Source organism: Phycodurus eques, chromosome 15 (genome assembly GCF_024500275.1).
Source record: "Phycodurus eques isolate BA_2022a chromosome 15, UOR_Pequ_1.1, whole genome shotgun sequence".
Lineage (NCBI taxonomy): Eukaryota > Metazoa > Chordata > Actinopteri > Syngnathiformes > Syngnathidae > Phycodurus > Phycodurus eques.
In genome coordinates, this window is record NC_084539.1 from 22,924,296 (window position 1) to 22,942,437 (window position 18,142).

The 18,142-nt window shown below is 49.0% G+C and overlaps 1 protein-coding gene across 5 annotated transcripts; it reads left to right on the forward strand.

The window, feature by feature from the left end:
• The first annotated feature begins 431 nt into the window (after positions 1-431).
• rasgrf2a (Ras protein-specific guanine nucleotide-releasing factor 2a) lies at positions 432-18,051 on the forward strand. Of its 5 annotated transcripts, XM_061697762.1 has the most exons (29): positions 520-880; positions 2,174-2,280; positions 3,177-3,324; positions 3,413-3,502; positions 5,067-5,320; positions 5,589-5,668; positions 5,735-5,928; positions 6,690-6,799; positions 6,886-7,004; positions 7,142-7,305; positions 8,280-8,346; positions 8,418-8,554; positions 8,628-8,710; positions 9,112-9,360; positions 10,277-10,369; positions 10,507-10,973; positions 11,703-11,840; positions 11,926-12,015; positions 12,257-12,363; positions 12,898-13,010; positions 13,083-13,143; positions 13,258-13,287; positions 13,367-13,470; positions 13,972-14,056; positions 14,226-14,423; positions 15,410-15,489; positions 15,593-15,710; positions 16,517-16,585; positions 16,673-18,051. In XM_061697762.1, the coding sequence occupies exons 1-29, from the start codon at positions 617-619 to the stop codon at positions 16,766-16,768; spliced, it is 3,915 nt and encodes a 1,304-aa protein (XP_061553746.1). In that variant the 5' UTR covers positions 520-616; the 3' UTR covers positions 16,769-18,051. The 5 variants fall into 5 exon arrangements, 4 of the variants coding, with proteins under 4 accessions (XP_061553749.1, XP_061553748.1, XP_061553746.1 ...); XM_061697763.1 differs by lacking the exon at positions 10,277-10,369; XM_061697764.1 differs by lacking the exons at positions 11,703-11,840; positions 11,926-12,015 and having other exon boundaries at positions 519-880.
• Positions 18,052-18,142: the final 91 nt, after the last annotated feature.

Genomic DNA, 18,142 nt, shown 5'->3' on the forward strand with positions numbered 1-18,142 from the left:
TCAAAAGATTGCACTCTTTTGTCTTTATACGACCGCAAAAACGGTAAAGAGGCGCAGTGGTTGTGACACTTTGACAAATTCAACATATTTGTTCCTATCTGAGGAGTAACGATACACACAAAATGGCCGCCTCATCACCGATCCCTCCGCTGTATTGCAACCAAATTAACGGTGAAGACGTTGGTAGAAGAAAGGAAAACAGGAAGCGGCGGGACGCTGAGACGCATTTGCGTTCGTTTTGACGGGAAAGACGAGAACATTGCGATAGATCCAAAATGTCACCAGCAACTTCGCCGAACATTTGAAAGACGTTTTGGCCCTTCCGAGCGTGGGAAGCCAAAGGGTGTCAATAAGTGTGACAGTTTGACAGTTGGCGGCTGCTGCTGGCCCTTTAAGAGGACTCGAAAGCCGATTAGCGCTCATCCCGCCGCCGCCGACATTCCGCCCGCCCGCGCGCGCGCTCGCCTCACTTGACTTTGGCCTTTTTTCTCGTCCTCGTGTCGTTGCCGTTGCCGTTGTTGTTGTTGTTGTTGTTTGCATTTTTGCTTTCATTTCCACTTCCGGGCGCGCCGCGGGCCGTCGGTGGCGGCGCGCCTCCGCCGCGCGGCCGGTCCCCATGCAGAAGAGCGTGCGCTACAACGAGGGCCACGCGCTGCGCCTGGCGCAGCTGGCCCGCAAGGAGGGCGCCAAGCGCGGCGTGCTGAGCAAGCGCAGCTCGGAGAACGTCCGCTGGAGCGACAAGTTCTTCGCGCTGCACCACAATCTCCTCTTCTACTTCGACGACGAGCGCAGCGCGCGCCCGTCGGGCATGTACCTGCTGGAGGGCTGCACGTGCGAGCGCGCCCCCGCGCCCGAACCGGCCTCGCCCGACAAGTCGCAGGTAGGCGGGGTCGGGGTCGGGGTCGGGGGTCCGGTTCACTCTTGCAAGGTTTCCAGACACGCACGGGAGGCTCGAGCTGTCTTCGGCTTTCGTTAGGGCTCGGAACGAGGGTCAGGCCTTCGAAGCAGACTCTCACCGCGCCGGTAGGGTTTCGAGCCAGTGTTAAGGTTTCAAAGGAGGCTGAGGGTCGCAAAGTCATTTTTCGAGCGAGGTCTCGTCCGCGCGAGCGAACTTTTGCGTTTGCTGCGAAACGCCGGCCAACTTGTTGGCGGTGGCGCTTTGGCCACGTTCCTTCCTCAAAACGGGTCGGCAGAAGGCAGCCAATCGGAGGAGAGGAGGGAGCGCCCGGCGCAAGGAAAGAAGAAATCCAAAGTGGGATCGAAGAATTCCGGCGATCCGGTTTGCCAGCGGCCCGGAACCTCCGGAACTCTGTAGCAAAATGTTCAATTGCCGCACGTAATACATAATAACGCTGCCATTTGACCAAAACCCCTTTTACGCTCACTTTAACCACAGCGGAAGAAACTATTAGTCCGAGCTTGTGATTTCAAACGTTTGCACGTTGGCTTTTAAGCCGGTGTTGTGTCGTTCGAGACTTGTTTCGTCTCATGAGACTCGTCGAGCGACTTCTTAAAGACACTTTCGTGTCATGTTTGCGTTTTGTTTCTAAATACGAGAAATATGTTGGACGGTAAGTGTTGTAAACGTGCAAAGAATTTAGGACGGCTAACGAGTATTCGATTGACGGGCGAAGGTCGAGCCCGCCGCGTTGTCAGCGCGTTCCGCGGACACGCCTGCGACGTCCCGCGGTTGGGAGGAGATCTCGATTTCTGGGATTTCGGAGCCGCGATTGTTCTACTTTTTGATTCGTTCGGATTCGGCGGGCTTGTTAACAACACTTCTCAATTTTGTGTCCCATTGAAAAGACTTTTGATTTTCACTTTACGGGGCCTCGAAGTGTCACGTGACTGAAGTGACTCGTGGTCCGAGCAGAAGGGGGCGCGGCCTAGGAACACCGTCCGTGCGGGTCGTTGTCGCGGTGCGGCTTAAATCGCGGGAAGCCGCATTAGCCGGACAAGCTGCCTCGTCGGTGACGTAACGCGCGCGAGCCTTTAAGCCCCCTGCTGGTCGGATGCCGCACACGCGAACAAGTGGCTCTGGCCCGTTCGTGTTACATCATGACTAAACACGCGCGTACGCGCATGATCGTCATCTTCGTGTGAAGTGCTGTAAAGTGTTGCAAATACAGGAAGTCAGGTGGAATACAGGAAGTTGACCTGTGTGTGCGCGCAGCACTACTTCCTGGTGTTGTTCGGCCATGACGGTCAGAAGCCTTTGGAGCTTCGAACGGAGGACGAGGCCGACTGTAACGAGTGGGTGGACTGCATACAGCAGGCCAGGTAAACACACACACACACACGCACACACATTCACCCGCTCTGCTCCAATTAGCAATTTTGATGAAGAAAATAATAACAAATAAATAACAAATCAAGTTGTGAGAGCATCAAAGACTTCAACCTGTTAAAGTCGACTTTTTTGAATGGTTTGAACTTCTTTTTACGCTTGCCATCGGGATTGAGGATGATTTGATGATTGACAGCATTTTCTGCTCACTGGAAATATGATTCTTTTTTTGGGGGGGGGGGCACTGGATGTGACCGCGACCGAAGTGAGAGGTCGCGCGAGGAGATAAAAATAGAACAGTGAGCGCGCGAGACAGAAGGCCGGCGTGTGATGTAAGTCCGTAAAACGCAACTATGACCTAAATGTGAACTGCCGCGAGGGCAACGCGCACACGCAAATATGGAACAGCGCTGTGCTTATGTCGAATGTGTGTCAGCGTTACAAATGGGAAAAAAAAAATGTTATTCCCCAGAGGAAATAACGTGTGAGCGTGCGAACGCGTGTCTGTGTGCACGAGTGCGCGTGTGTTTGTGCAAGACGGTGTGTTCCTGTGTTTGCATGTGTGCGTATATGTTTGTTTGCGCGTTTGTTTGTGTTCCTTTGCATATGTGTGTGTGTGTTCGCAAATGTGACCGTTTCCGTGAGTGCACGTGCATGTTAATGTGCGTTGTTGTGAGAACGTGCGTGTACACGAGCGTTTGCATGTGTGTTTGTGTGGGTGTGTGCGTATATTTGCGTTTGCACGTGTTTGTTCGTGTGTGTGTGTGTCTGCAACACGCTGAATGCTAAAGGCTACGGTACGAGGCTAAACATTTGGTACAAGTGTCGCAATAAAAGCCAAAGAAAAAGCCCAACTTTTGACGTTGCCTCGCGGCGTGCGTGCGGTCAGCTACTCGGACCTGATCGTGGAGCGCGAGATCCTGATGCAGAAGTACATCCACCTGGTCCAGATCTCGGAGACCGAGAAAATCGCAGCCAATCAGCTCCGCGCGCAGCTGGAGGACCAGGACGCCGAGATCGAGAGGCTCAAGGCCGAGGTACGCGCCGCCGCTAGCGCTGGACGCCCGCCGCCGTAGGCTAATGCCGGCGGTCCGGCTGACGGCGTTGTGCGTGTGTCGTGTCCAGATCGCGCTGCTCAACAGGAGCAAAGAGCGCACGCAGCCCAGCCAGAACGTCCTGGACGAGGAGGACCCCGACATCAAGAAGATCAAGAAGGTTCGTACGCGCGGCGCCGCTGATCACCCGCGCGCCTGCTCAAACGTCACTCGTGGGAGTTCGAAGACTTGCTGAGTCACTTGCTAGGTGTCACGTGACTGCTTTTGTCACGCGTGACTTCACAAGTCTTGAGTCTTGTTCGGTGACTTCGTCAGTGTCACATGTTAACTTGTGACTTTAAAATAATTGAAGTGCCTTGGAACTTGCTGACTGACTTTAAGTGTCATTGGATTTCTAAAGTGTCATGTGACTAGTTACGTGACTTAAGTGTCAACTGGCTTATTTAGTGACTTAAGCGACGGTGTCATGTGACTTGTTAAAGTGGAACTGAAGCGTAGCTGTCAAAACTTCCCATTGTATTGCAAATGTGCATATCTTTATCTGCACTGCAAAAATGCAGAATCTTACACAGTGATTTTAATAATAACCTAACCCTAATTTGATTATTCATTAATTGAATAATAGCCTAACCAGCATCAAAGGTAAATAAATGCGCAGAGTCATTTTCACCTGTTCAACTTTCTCAGGGAAAAGTCGTCCCCCGGCTGTCGCGGGCCGACGGGGCACTCGGGTAGCTAGCTGCTAGCCGCTAACGCCGGCAGTTGTACCATTTAATCAATAACAGAGCAATAAATGTATAATGCCCGTTTTTTTTCGCCCCCAAAATTGTCAAAACATCAATAGTGCGCATTATACATGGGTATAGGGGGAAATGGGGAAAAAAACAACTTTCCTATTTTATAAATGTATGCCACCATCGAGAGGTTATGAAAAAGCTGTACACTATCATTTCAATATGCCACCGCCACCTAGAGGTTATGAAAGAAGTGTACACTTGCATTCTAATACGTCACCGCCACCTAGTGTAGCCTACACTTTCATTCCAATATGACGGGCACGTATGACCGCATATATGTACAGTTGTGCTCATAAGTTTACATACCCTGGCAAAATTTGTGAAATGTTTTTTTTTTTTTTTTTTTAAATACGACTGATGACTGAACAACAACCACCATTCATTTCTTTATGGAAATGTTTTGTTGAATGGTAATGCTTTTCTGAAATGCTAGACAGTTTCATTTGAATCCCATTAAAATAAAATGAAGTTCATGTTTTCTTCAAGAATTGTACCCATCTTACAAATTCTGCCTGGGTAATCAAACGTAAGTGTTTTCACACACAACTGCGTGTTTTCTCATTCACTAAATAAAAGTAGGGCTGTGAATTTCAAAATAAGAGCAAGTAAATTAAAAGACGCATTATGCGTTCAAATAAAGTGCTCCACTTCAGAATAAAATACAGATAATACTTCACGTGTTGATCATAGGGGTAGAAGCAAAATCATGCATTGTAAAAATGCATTATACATGGGTAGAGGGGTTTTGCAGAATTTTGAGGTCAACTTTGGCGGTGCGTATTATACACGGGAAATGACGGTCATTGACTTAGCGATTGAAGATGATTTTGGATGATGCTGTGTTAAGTGTCACCTAACTTTCTAGCTGACTTCCGGTCACATGACTTGTCAAGCGATTTGCGAAGTGACCCGTTACGCGTCGCGCAGGTGCAGAGCTTCATGCGCGGCTGGCTGTGCCGGAGGAAGTGGAAGCTGATCGTTCAGGACTACATCTGCTCTCCGCACGCCGAGAGCATGCGCAAGCGCAACCACATCGTCTTCAACATGGTGGAGGCCGAGAGCGAGTACGTCAGCCAGCTGTCCGTCCTGGTCAACTGCTTCCTGCGTCCGCTGCGCATGGCCGCCAGCTCCAAGAAGCCGCCCGTGAGCCACCACGACGTCAGCAGCATCTTCCTCAACAGGTGCCACGACTGCCTTTTAAATAAAAAAAGACAAAAGCAGCCAAATAGCGACACGACCGAGCCTTTAAGCACAATTGCTGACCGGTAGAATAGGAAAAAGCGATTTTTTTCAAACAAGTAAACGTGTGCCGCAAAGAGTGAAATCTAATCAGGAGGAGATACCCGAAAGGGAGGCGGATTTTGCCTCCATTCGCGACGTTCGATCTCGGCGGGCTTTGGGTTTTTGCCGCCGGCCGGCTCACGCGCTCCCGGTCCGTGTCTGCCCCAGCGAGACCGTCATGTTCCTGCACCAGATCTTCCACCAGGGCCTCACCGCTCGCATGGCCAACTGGCCCACCCTCGTCCTCGGTGAGTCGCGCGTCTCCGCGCCGGCGGTCACCTTCGGCGTCGTCACCCTCTTCCTCCGTCCTCCAGCGGACCTGTTCGACATCCTTCTGCCCATGCTGAACATCTACCAGGAGTTTGTGCGCAACCACCAGTACAGCCTTCAGGTTCTGGCCAACTGCAAGCAGAACCGCGACTTCGACAAGCTGCTCAAGCAGTACGAGGCCAACGCCGCCTGCGAGGGCCGCATGCTCGAGACCTTCCTCACCTACCCCATGTTCCAGGTTTCAATACTGCTGCTAATACTAGTACGACACCAGTACACAATCGCGGTGGTCGTTCGTAACTGCCGATTCGTTAGTGAGATAGTTATTTAGGAAGGCTTCAAGTTAGCCATTGTACCAGTTAGCCTGTTAATAATAGTCGGTGAGCTAGTTCGAGGTTTATTTGTCATTTAGTAATAGTTACGCTTCGTTAGATTGTTAGTGATCTAGCAAGTAACAGTTGATTGGTTAGTTGGATAGAGCGATCGTTCTAGTTGGCTATCCAGCTAGTAATATCTAGTTAGTTACTAATAGCTATAGTTTGTTATCTAGTTACTAAGAGCACCTGAGCTAGTTTTAGTTAAGTTATTTTTGGATATTTGGCTGGAAGTCAGCTCTGAAGTGTTAATCTTGCGAAGGTTATCCAATGAGTCAGTTGTACTTAGCGTTCTAATACGTAAGCGTGAGTAATAGTGGTGAGTTCAGCAGGTAAAAATAGTTAGCCGGTTAGTTATGGGTCCTTATAGTAAGTCATAGTTAACTAATTAGTTGTATTTTCAGTATAGTTGGTTCTAGTTAGCAGTGATCAGGTCATTTGCTAGTTAGTGTGAGCTTATAGTCATTGAGCTATTGCTAATGTTGTCGTTAGTCAGCGTCGGCGTTACTATGTAGGTAATAAGTCTTAGTTAGCTCGTTAGTGTCACTTGCAGTTGTAGTTATTACGTGACGGCGGAACGACTCGATTTGTGACGAGCGGGGGCGTCCCCGCGTTGTCTTTCCAGATTCCTCGTTACATCATCACGCTTCACGAGTTGCTCGCGCACACGCCGCACGAGCACGTGGAGAGAAATAGTTTGCACTTTGCCAAGTCCAAACTGGAAGAACTCTCCAAGTACGAACTTCTTCTCCTTCTTCTTCTTGTGTGGTTGTTGTTCTCAAAAGTGACAAATGTGTGCGCGGTGTTGCGCGCGTCATCAGGACGATGCACGACGAGGTGAGCGACACGGAGAACATCCGCAAGAACCTGGCCATCGAGAGGATGATCGTGGAGGGCTGCGACATTCTGCTGGACACCAGCCAGACCTTCGTCAGACAAGGTGGACGCCATCTTGTCGTTTCACACACACACACACACACACGCGCGCGCGTTCGGTGGTCGAAAGGGCGGCCTTATCGTTCGTGGGCTGTCGTGGCGAAGGCTGAAGCGCAAGTGTGCTGTCCCCGCCCCCGACAGGTTCGCTCGTCCAGCTGCCGTCGAGCAGCGAGCGCGGGATGCTGAGCAAAGTGCGTCTGGGCTCGCTGTCGCTGCGCAAGGAAGGCGAGCGCCAGTGCTTCCTGTTCACCAAGCACTTCCTCATCTGCACCAGGACGTCCGGAGGCAAGCTGCACCTGCTCAAGGTCTGCAAAAACGTTCTCGACTCGACGAAGAACCCAAAAAGCGGCGAGCGGAATGAATTGAGGGCCGACTAGCCAAAAAGTGAAGGAAGAAATGAATTGTCAATATAGGATGCAATGAATCAAGGGCCAAATACTTTTTAGTTTGCTTAGGGTCAGTTTAGAGCTCAAAAAGAAAGAAATTGTAACTAGGGTGCGATCCATTGAAGGCCAAGTACTGTTTGTCAGCGAGACATTTGAAAACGGTCACGAATTTGGCTCGGATCGCTTCCGAACAAGGGCTGTCAAACTAACTCGGGTGTGCGGGTAACGGGTTTCCCTCCCACGGAAAATGTCAAATCGCCTCATCGTACTATTGCGACGTTATTATTTAACATTTGAGAAAGTTGACACACATAATGCGATGGGCGGGATCTAAAACAAAAACAGACAAATGAATTCGGGCGCATTTAACTGAGGGCAAGCGCTGTTTTCCGCCGAGATGGGACGCGCTTGAGTTCGAGGCGGCTTTGGCCGTGGGCCCACTGGAGCAAAGGAGACGAACAAAAGCAAGGGATTGTAAATAGAGGTCACGATCGAGTCGGGGCCGACGAGTTTGCTGCCGAGACGGCCTGCTGTTCGACTCCGGAGGAGTACGGCGAAGGACGTGTTTCAACTGGAAAAAAACACAAAGAAACGAATAGTCAACAGTGGGCGCGATCGATTCAGGCCTAACTCGCGCTTGCTGCCGAGATGAACTCTTTTGACAAGTTTAGCGTGGCACCGTTCTGCAAATGAATTGCAAATCGAGGGAGGGCCCAGTTCATTATGCCCCAGCTAGTTTGCTGCTGTTGAAATCGATATTTGGAACTTCATTAACAACGAAGAACTCCATTGCAAACGGGGGGCGCAACTAATTCGGGCCCAACGGGTGCTTGCTGCCCGGACGGGCTGCGAGACCTTTGGCGCAATGAAGAGTTGTTGTGTTTGTGCTTCAGCAAGGCGGCGCGTTGTCGCTCATGGAGTGTACGCTCATCGAGGAACTGGACGCCAGCGACGAGGACTGTGAGCATGTCTTGGCCTCGTTTTTGATCAAATGATTTGAAACGTTGATCGGAAACAAGTTTTGCTCGCAGACAACGCGGCGGGACAAGGCTTCAGCCGCGCCGAGTTCAAAGTGGTGGTGGAGCCCCCCGACGGCCAGACGTTCTCCGTGGTCCTGCTCGCGCCGTCGCGCCAGGAGAAGGCGGCCTGGACCAGCGACATCAGTCAGGTGAGCGAAACCCGCGAAATGGCGCTTTGCGAGTAGCGCTTTAGTCGTCTCACGTCTCGCCTTTGCGTTTCAGTGCGTCGATAACATCCGCTGCAACGGGCTGATGACCAGCGTCTTCGAGGAGAACTCCAAAGTGTCCGTGCCGCACATGATCAAGTGAGACGTCTCGCGCTCGCCGCGTGACCGCACGCGAAACGAAGACGCGTTTGCAAACCAACAAACATTCACGGAAGAAACAGGCAAATGTTAAAACAATATAAGTAAACATAATAACCAACACAAACAAACACACACACACACACACACACACACACAATCAAGCATATTACGACAAACGCATACACACAAATAAACAAACACAGACAAACCCAACAAAGACACAAAGACGCACGACCACCGCCAGGGCAGACATCCTCTTGGGTTTTTTTGTTGTTTGTTGTTGCGCATAGCTAAGTGAGCCGCTCGTTTGCGTAAATGCTTCCGATCGGCCGAAACGTCTTTACGGACATAAGCGCCGATAACGCCGTCCGCTTGTGAACGTCGGGCGCCCCCCGCAGGTCGGACGCCCGCCTGCACAAAGACGACGTGGACATCTGCTTCAGCAAGACGCTCAACTCGTGCAAAGTCCCTCAGATCCGCTACGCCAGCGTGGAGCGCCTCCTGGAGCGCCTCACCGACCTCCGCTTCCTGTCCATCGACTTCCTCAACACCTTCCTGCACACGTACAGAATTTTCACCACGGCCGCCGTCGTCATCCGCAAGCTGGCGCACATCTACAGGCGACCCTTCACCTCCATACCCGTCAGGTACGCCGCTGCCGACTGGGAAACAACACTGCGGTCGGTCATCTGGCCAAAACGGTGGAATCGGTGTCGTGCAATTGGAAAAAAGCATTTTTCGCAATTTTCTTCATTGCTTTCCAACCGTTACCATATGGAGGACCTGGCCATGGTTTTGAATTTGAACACGGCAAAGACATGGACATGAAATCAAAGACACATCCGTGGAGATTTTCTTTTTTTCCATTGCGAGTTGCCATTTTACACATCAAAGATGCTCAATTCACACTTGGTTGCTATCCAAAATTTTACATATCAAAGACACATTCGTGGAAATGTTTGTTTCTATTGGTATCCACAATTTAAGACATCAAAGAAACATCCGTGGTGATTTTTAAATTAGTATCCACGACAACAACAACAAAATCACCATTGGCTTTGATATCGTGGGCATGTCTTTGATGTGGCAAATAATGGCCAGCGATGTTAATGATAATTTGTTGGGCGAAATCCCACGGACGTGTCTTTGATGTGTAACATGGCAACGAGCAATGAAAATCATCCTCGCGGATGTGTCTTTGATTTCTTGGCCGTGTCTTTGAGGTGTTAAAATTCACCACGGCCACGCCCTCGAGATGTTCAAGGTTGGACACCAATGAAAAAAAGTCTTTGGCTTGCAAAGGGACATCGCCGCCTCGTGGCCAGGCAGAAAGTCACAATAGACGCAACGATGATATCGTGGACATCTCTTTGATATCGTGGGTGTGTCTTTGATGTGTTAAATGCTGGATATCAATGAAGAAAAAATCCGATCTTTGATGTCTGTACGCCGTTCAAAAATACTGAGAATTGGATCAGTTTCCAGGTCCACAAATCCCCTTAGTCCCGCTTTGGTCCACATCTTCATCGTCATCTTCCTCCTCCTCGTCATTTTGTTGGTCAGGATCGAGCAGCACTCGTGCGACCGTCTGTCCATCATGTCTCTGTGTCCCGACTACACTCTGAAGATCACTCGGCTGGCTCTGGATCAGTCCAAGTAAACAAACATTCAAGCCCCCCCCCCCCCCCCCCCCTCTCCCCGCCCCCATATTCAGTGACTCCATGCACACCTCCGCCTCCCTCAGTGGCGCCCCCCCCCCCCCCCAATGGTGACAGGTGGTCTTGTGTCCTCAGGTCCCTGGAACTGTTCTTCGCCGCCAACCAGGGCTCGTGGGGCACGGACCCCCTGAACAACAAATCCCCGCGCCTGTGCCGCAAGTTCTCGTCGCCGCCGCCGTTGTCCCTCCCGTCTCGCACGTCTTCGCCTGTCCACGCGCGCAAGCTGTCCCTCAGCTCGCCCGTGGGCCCCAAAGTTCTGGACCTTTCCTCCACGCCGTCCTCCTCCGCCGCCAGCTCCCCCACGTCCACGCACGGCCCCGGCCTCTTCGCCTCGTCCTCGCCGCCGCCCCACGCCGCCGCCCCGTCCAGGACGCTCTTCGGCTTCTCGTCCTCGCCGCCGCCCGCCGTCACCAAGGCCCCCCTGGATCTCAGTCGCGGTCCCAGCTCGCCCGAACTCAGCCCGGGCGGCGAGGACGTCGGCGGCGGCGAACTGCCTCGCATCGACGCCTTCTGCGGGAAACTGAGGAGAAGCATCCGCAGAGGTGAGTCGTGTGGCTCCAAAAAATAATACTAATAATCGCCACGGAGGATGTCGTTGATGTGTTGAACGCTGGAGCCCAATGAAAAAAATCACCTCGGAACTGTCATCGTATCTTTGATGTTAAACGATGGACGCCGATGAAAATAAATCACCGAGGACGACGTGTCTGTGAGGTGATGAATGGTGGACACCGGTGGAAAAAGAAATGACCGACGAGCGTGTCTTTGTTGTGTAAACATTCACCGCCGCCGTGTCTTTGAAATCACGGAATTGGCATCCTGAATTGAACGCATCAAAGACACGGTTTGGCGCGGCCAGTACAAAGTCACCATCGGTGTGTCTTTGATATGTTGAATGCAAATCATTCACCGTGGACATGTTTTGAGTAGGTCAAACGATGGATGCCAATTCCAAAACAAAACATTTTGGATGCCCCGCCCCCCAAAAATGATTGTGTACAAGTTCCCCACAAATGTGTCTTTGATCTGATGGACATCTTTGATGGTCAAAAACACCAACGACATGTCTGTGATGTGCTGGTTTGTGGACACCAACCAAAAAAAACCCAAAACCTTCTGAGTTCAGATTGTCCACGGACGTGTCTTTAATATCACAAGCATGTCTGGTGTGACGTAAAAAAACGCTCGCACGACAGTTAACGGTGATGTCGCGCGAGCGGTGTCGCCATGGTTACGTGTGACTCGTGACTCGTGACTCCTCCCCCCGACAGCCGTGCTGGAGTCAGTGTCTCTGGACAAATTTATTCCGGAATCTCCCACCGCCGCCGGCAGCAGCAACGAGTCCGGCGACGTGTCGCCGTGTCGCTCGCCGTCCACGCCGCGACACCTGCGGTACCGCCCGGCGGGAGGTATCGCGCCGGCCGGCGCCCGTCGAGTTATTCTGTCAAGACCGAGTTGCGGTTTGCCTTAACTGCGGTCTCGCTGTCTCGTCAGCGTCTTCGGCGGAGAACGCTCGCTGCGCCGTGTCGCCCGCGTCGGCCTTCGCCATCGCCACCGCCGCCGCCGGACACGGCAGCTCCCAGGGTAGGTTCCATCTCGGAGCGCTGTTCCATGTGAGGCGCGGCTATTATTTTGGGCCACCCGGGGTCGCCGTTCTCACATTTTGCACTTTGAACGTGTGCGGCTTTAAAAGCGGGGCCTGGCCCGGCCTGGCGAGTGACGTGCGAGTCGCTAAACGTTTCCAGACGAAGTCGTTATGGTCGTCTGGCAAGACGCTAAATCTCGCAAGGAAAGTGCTAAAAGTCCTTCCCGTTTCCTGTCGCAGCGTTCGGAAGCTCGGAGAAGTCGTGCGACAAAGAGTTCATCATCCGCAGAGCCGCCACCAACCGAGTTCTCAACGTGCTGCGACATTGGGTGTCCAAACACTCGCAGGTGAACGCACACCACAACTTCCGTCGACAGCTTTCTTGACCGACGTGTACAATCCAAGTGAAGTCCTGGGAATGTTTCCACTTTGGCCGAATTTGATGTTCCAAAATGATTTTCTTCCCTCCCCTCCGAATTCTACTTAGAAGACCCCATCGTGAAAAAGTCGTTCATTTTTAATTTTTGTAGATTTTGGACTAAAAATAAAAACTAAGAAATGGCATTCGCATCGTGTGCATCCAGAAAGTACTTGGTTGTGTAAATGTTTCCGCCTTCTGTTGTGTTACAACCTTTTTCCAAATACTGAAGACATTATTTTCTTGCCCTCAAAATTCTATCCGCAACATCCCATAATGACAGCATGGAAAAGTATTCTTTCTCGATTTATTTCAAATAAAAAACTAAGAAAGCACGTGCGCATAAAGTGCATAACCTTTTAAAAATGTATTTTGAAAAAATGTTTGCAGATGTATTAAAAAAAATTAAAACACTACTTCAACTTGTTCCAAAAGGGATTGATTTTCACGTAACACTCGGCAGGACTTCGAGAGCAACGGTGAGCTGAAGGTGGGCGTGGTCGGCCTCTTGGAGGAAGTTCTTCGGGATCCTGACCTCCTGCCGCAGGAGAGGAGAGCCACCGCCAACATCCTCAGGTTCTCGGCCTCCGCTTTTTTGTTTTGCTTGTTTGACTGCTGAACATCTAACTTGATGTATGTTGTCGTCAGCGCTCTTTGCCAGGAAGAACAAGACGACACTCAGCTCAAGATTGAGGACATTCTACAAATGGTACTTCATTTTCATACGTCATGAAGAGTACTACTCTCAGTAACAGCCTTTTTGTTTTTTGTTGTTGTTTTTTTTACCACATAATGATGGAAATGATCTTCTAACGATGAGCAGAAAACTTGTCCGCTTCTCCACTTCATTGCGGTAAGAAAAAGAACCTTCACGTCGAGCCAATGATTCTGTTGTGAGTGTTTTCATCACATTTGTGTGTTTGTGCGCAAAGGCGGAAAGTCCAAAAGCAGAGTGTTTGGCGTCTTTGTCTGCGATGGAGCTGGCCGAGCAGATCACTTTGTTGGACCACATCGTCTTCAGGAGCATTCCCTATGAGTCAGTCCGACCATTACAATGATTTGGCGCAGGCAAATTGAGCCAAATGTCAGCGATCGGCTTCCCCTTCGATGCGGTCCGTTTCCCGCCCCCGGTGGTCATTCGGGACAATGCAGGTTCCAATGGCGGTGCTCGCCGCTCGATATCGCAAGATAAAAAAAGTCTTCTTTTTTTCCTTTTTTTTTTTTTTTAAATACAATTTTTTTAAAGAAAATCATCTCCAGTCATAGTTTGTCGTCTCGGGTTTTTCTACAAAAAGTCTTATTTTAGTCTGGGGAAAAAAACATTTCAAGAATGACATCGTAACGACATGGAGAAAGTTGGGGCGGTTGGAAAAAAAAGAACAAAGCCATCTTTTTCTCGAGATAAAAAGTGGTAACATATCAAGAAAATCATTTATTAGCGAGGAGAAATGAAGAGGGGATATCGGAGGGGCAGGGTGTCGTGTGCATAAAGATGATTGATTGATTGATTGATTGATTGATTGATGGATTGTCGCAGGGAGTTCCTCGGTCAAGGCTGGATGAAAGTGGACAAGACGGACAAGACGCCTTACATCATGAAAACGAGCCAGCACTTCAACAACGTGAGTTCATTTCCAAAAGACGTTTTTCCCCGACGTTTGCTTTTGCTCTTTTCGTGCTCGCGTCTTACGTAAGCGAGAGGATTCCACGTATTTTGTAACGTATAACCAGGAAAGCGCATGCTGTAGATGACATTATCAAGGTGTTGTTTTTTTTCGGGTTTCTCCCCAGATGAGCAACCTGGTGGCGTCGCAGATCATGACGCACGGCGACGCGGGCTCCCGGGCGGGCGCCATCGACAAGTGGCTGGCGGTGGCCGACATCTGCCGCTGCCTCAACAACTACAACGGCGTCCTGGAGATCACCTCGGCGCTCAACCGCAGCGCCGTCTTCCGCCTCAAGAAGACCTGGGCTAAAGTCTGCAAGCAGGTGGGAGCGGACGCAAAGTGCCGCTGCCTGATTTGGACACGCCGGGCGCTCAAAAGATTAGGAACGCTTCTCAGTGTGACGGCTGCGAAACGAACATCAACATTTAGCTCACGTTGCGCTTGCTTGCCCTCAAAACTGCGTCATTCTAATTTGTATTGAATCTACTTTCATATGAAAGTTGGATTCATTTTTAAAAAGTCATGAGATTATTTTTTTTTTTTTGCCTCCAAAAATGTTTGACCTAAATTTAGGCATTCCCCCCCCCCTTCAAACTGGTTAATTCAAATAGATTTTTTTATGTATTCATTTGTCGTTTTTAATTTAATTAATTTTGGCATTTTTTTTCTTCAATATTGAGAAAGTAATATGTATGTTTTCAGTGTATTAACTTTGTATTTATTTATAAAACGGCATCTTTTCTCTCGAAAAAAGTTCACAATTTTCTAAAGCCGTTTTTCTAGAGAATTCTTTTTTTTTTAAACTCATATTTTTCAGACAAAGCATCATCATCTTACATGAATACGTTTTACACAAAAAGCTGTATTGTTCAAAATAAACATGTTTTTCAAAATGAAAATTCAGAATACGCAAGTCATGAATTAAGATACAAATCGAATGGAATAATGGGTTCATTTATTTACTCTTAATAATATTTAAAAAGATGAGTAAAATAAAACAAATACATATTTGACATCAAAGGCTTTAAAAAGAAGTAAGAAAATGAAAATGACTGAATGTTTGTATTTATTTAAACAATGTATTCTTTAAATATTCAAAATAAAATTCGAAAATATTTTACAAATATTTGAAATGAACTATTTAACATGGACAATTTAGTTTTTCTTTTACATGCGCTACGAATGAGCCGCCCCGTGTGTCTTTTCCAAAATCAGACGGGGCTTTTTTAGCACAAATGTTTGCCAGCCCCGCCAGGCGCACGCTGCTCCTTTCTCCGCACCAAACTCTTCTGCCTTGTGCGCGCGCAGACCAAGGCGCTGATGGATCGTCTGCAGAGGACGGTCTCGTCCGAAGGACGCTTCAAGAACCTCCGAGAGACGCTGAAAAAGTAAACGTGGTGGAGCTCGAAATGCTTATTTGCTGTGTGCGTGTGTTACAAGCGTGTGTGTGTGTGTGTGTGTGTGTGTGCGCGCGCGTGCCCCCGCGCGCAGCTGTAACCCTCCGTGCGTTCCCTACCTGGGCATGTACCTGACCGACCTGGCCTTCATCGAGGAGGGGACGCCCAACTTCACCGAGGACGGCCTGGTCAACTTCTCCAAGATGAGGATGGTAAATCGAATCGCTTACAAGACTTCCAAAAAAGCCGCCGGGAGCGCATTCGTTTTAGGGTTGGTTTTTATTCCATGGGGATTTTTCAGCTGTTGAATGAATTCTACTCGCTCTTTTTGTCTGCAGAACGTGACTACAATTATTGACTGAAAAAGGCAGCTGTTCGCGCTATTTGCTGAAAATGTTGCTCATAACCTATATTCATCGTTCAAACGAGTGGTTTTCAACCTTTTTCACTCCCAAAACTATTTGGCTCGCCAAGTCCAAGACGAGAATACAGTGGCATAGAAGGCCCGAGCGTTCGTCCAAAGGGAGATTCTATTCCTATAAAGTAGATCGAACGGTTTCGTTAGCTACAGTAACATTATGCGCCGTTTGAACAGATAAACACTGCGCTTAACTCTAGAAAAATAAGAACTGTTCTCAAATAATGATTCAATCAAAATGGACTGTAAAATGCGCATAAAAGTTAGATTGAAAAAAATGACCTCAATCAATTGGTGAGTTATTCAATGCAAATGTATTGTACTTAAAAATTCAATACAATACTGCACTGGATTAAAGAAGATGAAGCATTCTGGGAAGTTTGAGCATGTAATTCACTGATTCTTTCGCATACTACTCGTGCGACTCGTACCGCACTTTGAGAATCGCTGGTTCAAACCATAACATTAGTTTGGAACAATAAATGGCTAACAGATGATTTGTTTAAAAAAATAAATAAATACATGAAAAAGTCACAAATGCCCCGGACGTTCCGTAACTTCCACGCTGTCTGAAACGAGGTCTTTTTTTCTCCCCGTCAGATTAGTCACATCATCCGAGAGATCCGGCAGTTCCAGCAAGCTCCTTACAGGATCGAGCACCAGGCCAAGGTCGGGTGCGCGTGCGCGCTTCTTTCAGCTCCTCTCTGTTGGCGCCTGTTTGACTGACAGCCATTTTGCGGCCCCGCCCCCCTGCAGGTGACTCATTTCCTGCTGGACAAGACGCAGGTGATGGATGAAGACGCGCTGTACGAGCTCTCGCTGAAGATTGAGCCGCGCGTACCGCCGGGCTAAGCTCACGCTAAGTGGCTCACATCTCGCCTTGCCTTATGCTAGCCTGTTAGCACAACCGGTAGCCAGGCTAATCCCTGCTAATTTGGATCAGGTGAGGCTTTGATGTCCTGTTGCCTGGCAACCAACGCCACTGTTCTCCACCCGTCGAAGGAAAGAAAAAAGTAATAATCTCTCCAGTTTGTGTGGGAACGGGCTGATTAAGTTCGACTGGTTACCGTGGTCACCAATCAGCTCAGGTGACATCCTTTCAAATGTGCGACGTCTTGCTGACTAGAATGTTAGCTTGAGTGTCACACAGTCAACGAAAAACCACGGGCGTGATGTCACTTCCTGTATGTCATGGATCCACTTGATCCCATTTTGAGATCACTTCCTGTATGCAGCGGCGACACAGGACCACAATGTGATGTCACTTCCTGAATCCAGTGGACATCTTTGCAAAGTGGATGCACTAGATCATACTCTGACATCACTTCCTGTATGCAGCGGGCCACTTGATCACACTGACATGACTTCCTGTTGGCAGTGGATCCACTGGATCCCACATCAGGACTACTTCCTGTGGGGTGGCTGACGCTATGGTGTCACTTCCTGAAAGGACTGAGCCACTGGATGACTGTAATGTTAATTTAGACGGTGGATCCACTGTGACAACGTTTTCTGGGCGGACTACTGGATCACAACGTGATGTCACCTCCTGTATTTGCTGGATCCGCTGGATTCCACCGAAGTAACTTCAAAAGTGGTTCAGTGTGACATCACTTCCTGGACACGGCGGATTCAAGGGACCACAAAGTGACGTCACTTCCTGGACACGGTGGATCACGCTGTGACAATTATTTCCAGCCTGTGTTGCTTGTTAGCGACAAACCCGTTAGCTTAGCTTGTAAAATTTTGCACACAAACTTTTGTACCCTGAACGAAAGTTTGCTCATTTTACAAAAGAGAATTGACCTCAAAGTTTTATTTTATTTTATTGTATTTTTTTTACGTCACACAACAATAATACGGTATGTTCCATCGTCATTATTATTCCTTATTAAAAATATTGTCAGTCTAATGCTAGTGACGTGTTATATTTAGTTCTCTTTTGGAATGTATTAGTTGAGCATTAACACCTTTCCGCTACGTTGTCATTTGATATCCTTGTAGTTTGACTGTGAAAACGTATTGTTTAATGTCGATACTTCTGATATTTATTCATATTTGAATTGATCTTAGCACCTGATATGTCTCGTTGTTTTCCATTAACATTGCGCCAATAAAAGTCCTGATAAATATGTGACGCGTGTGTGCGTGAAAGTCAAACAGATCTAAACATTGCTGACGGCCCTGTCAACTTATGATTGGCCCTCACGTGTTTAAACGGGGCGT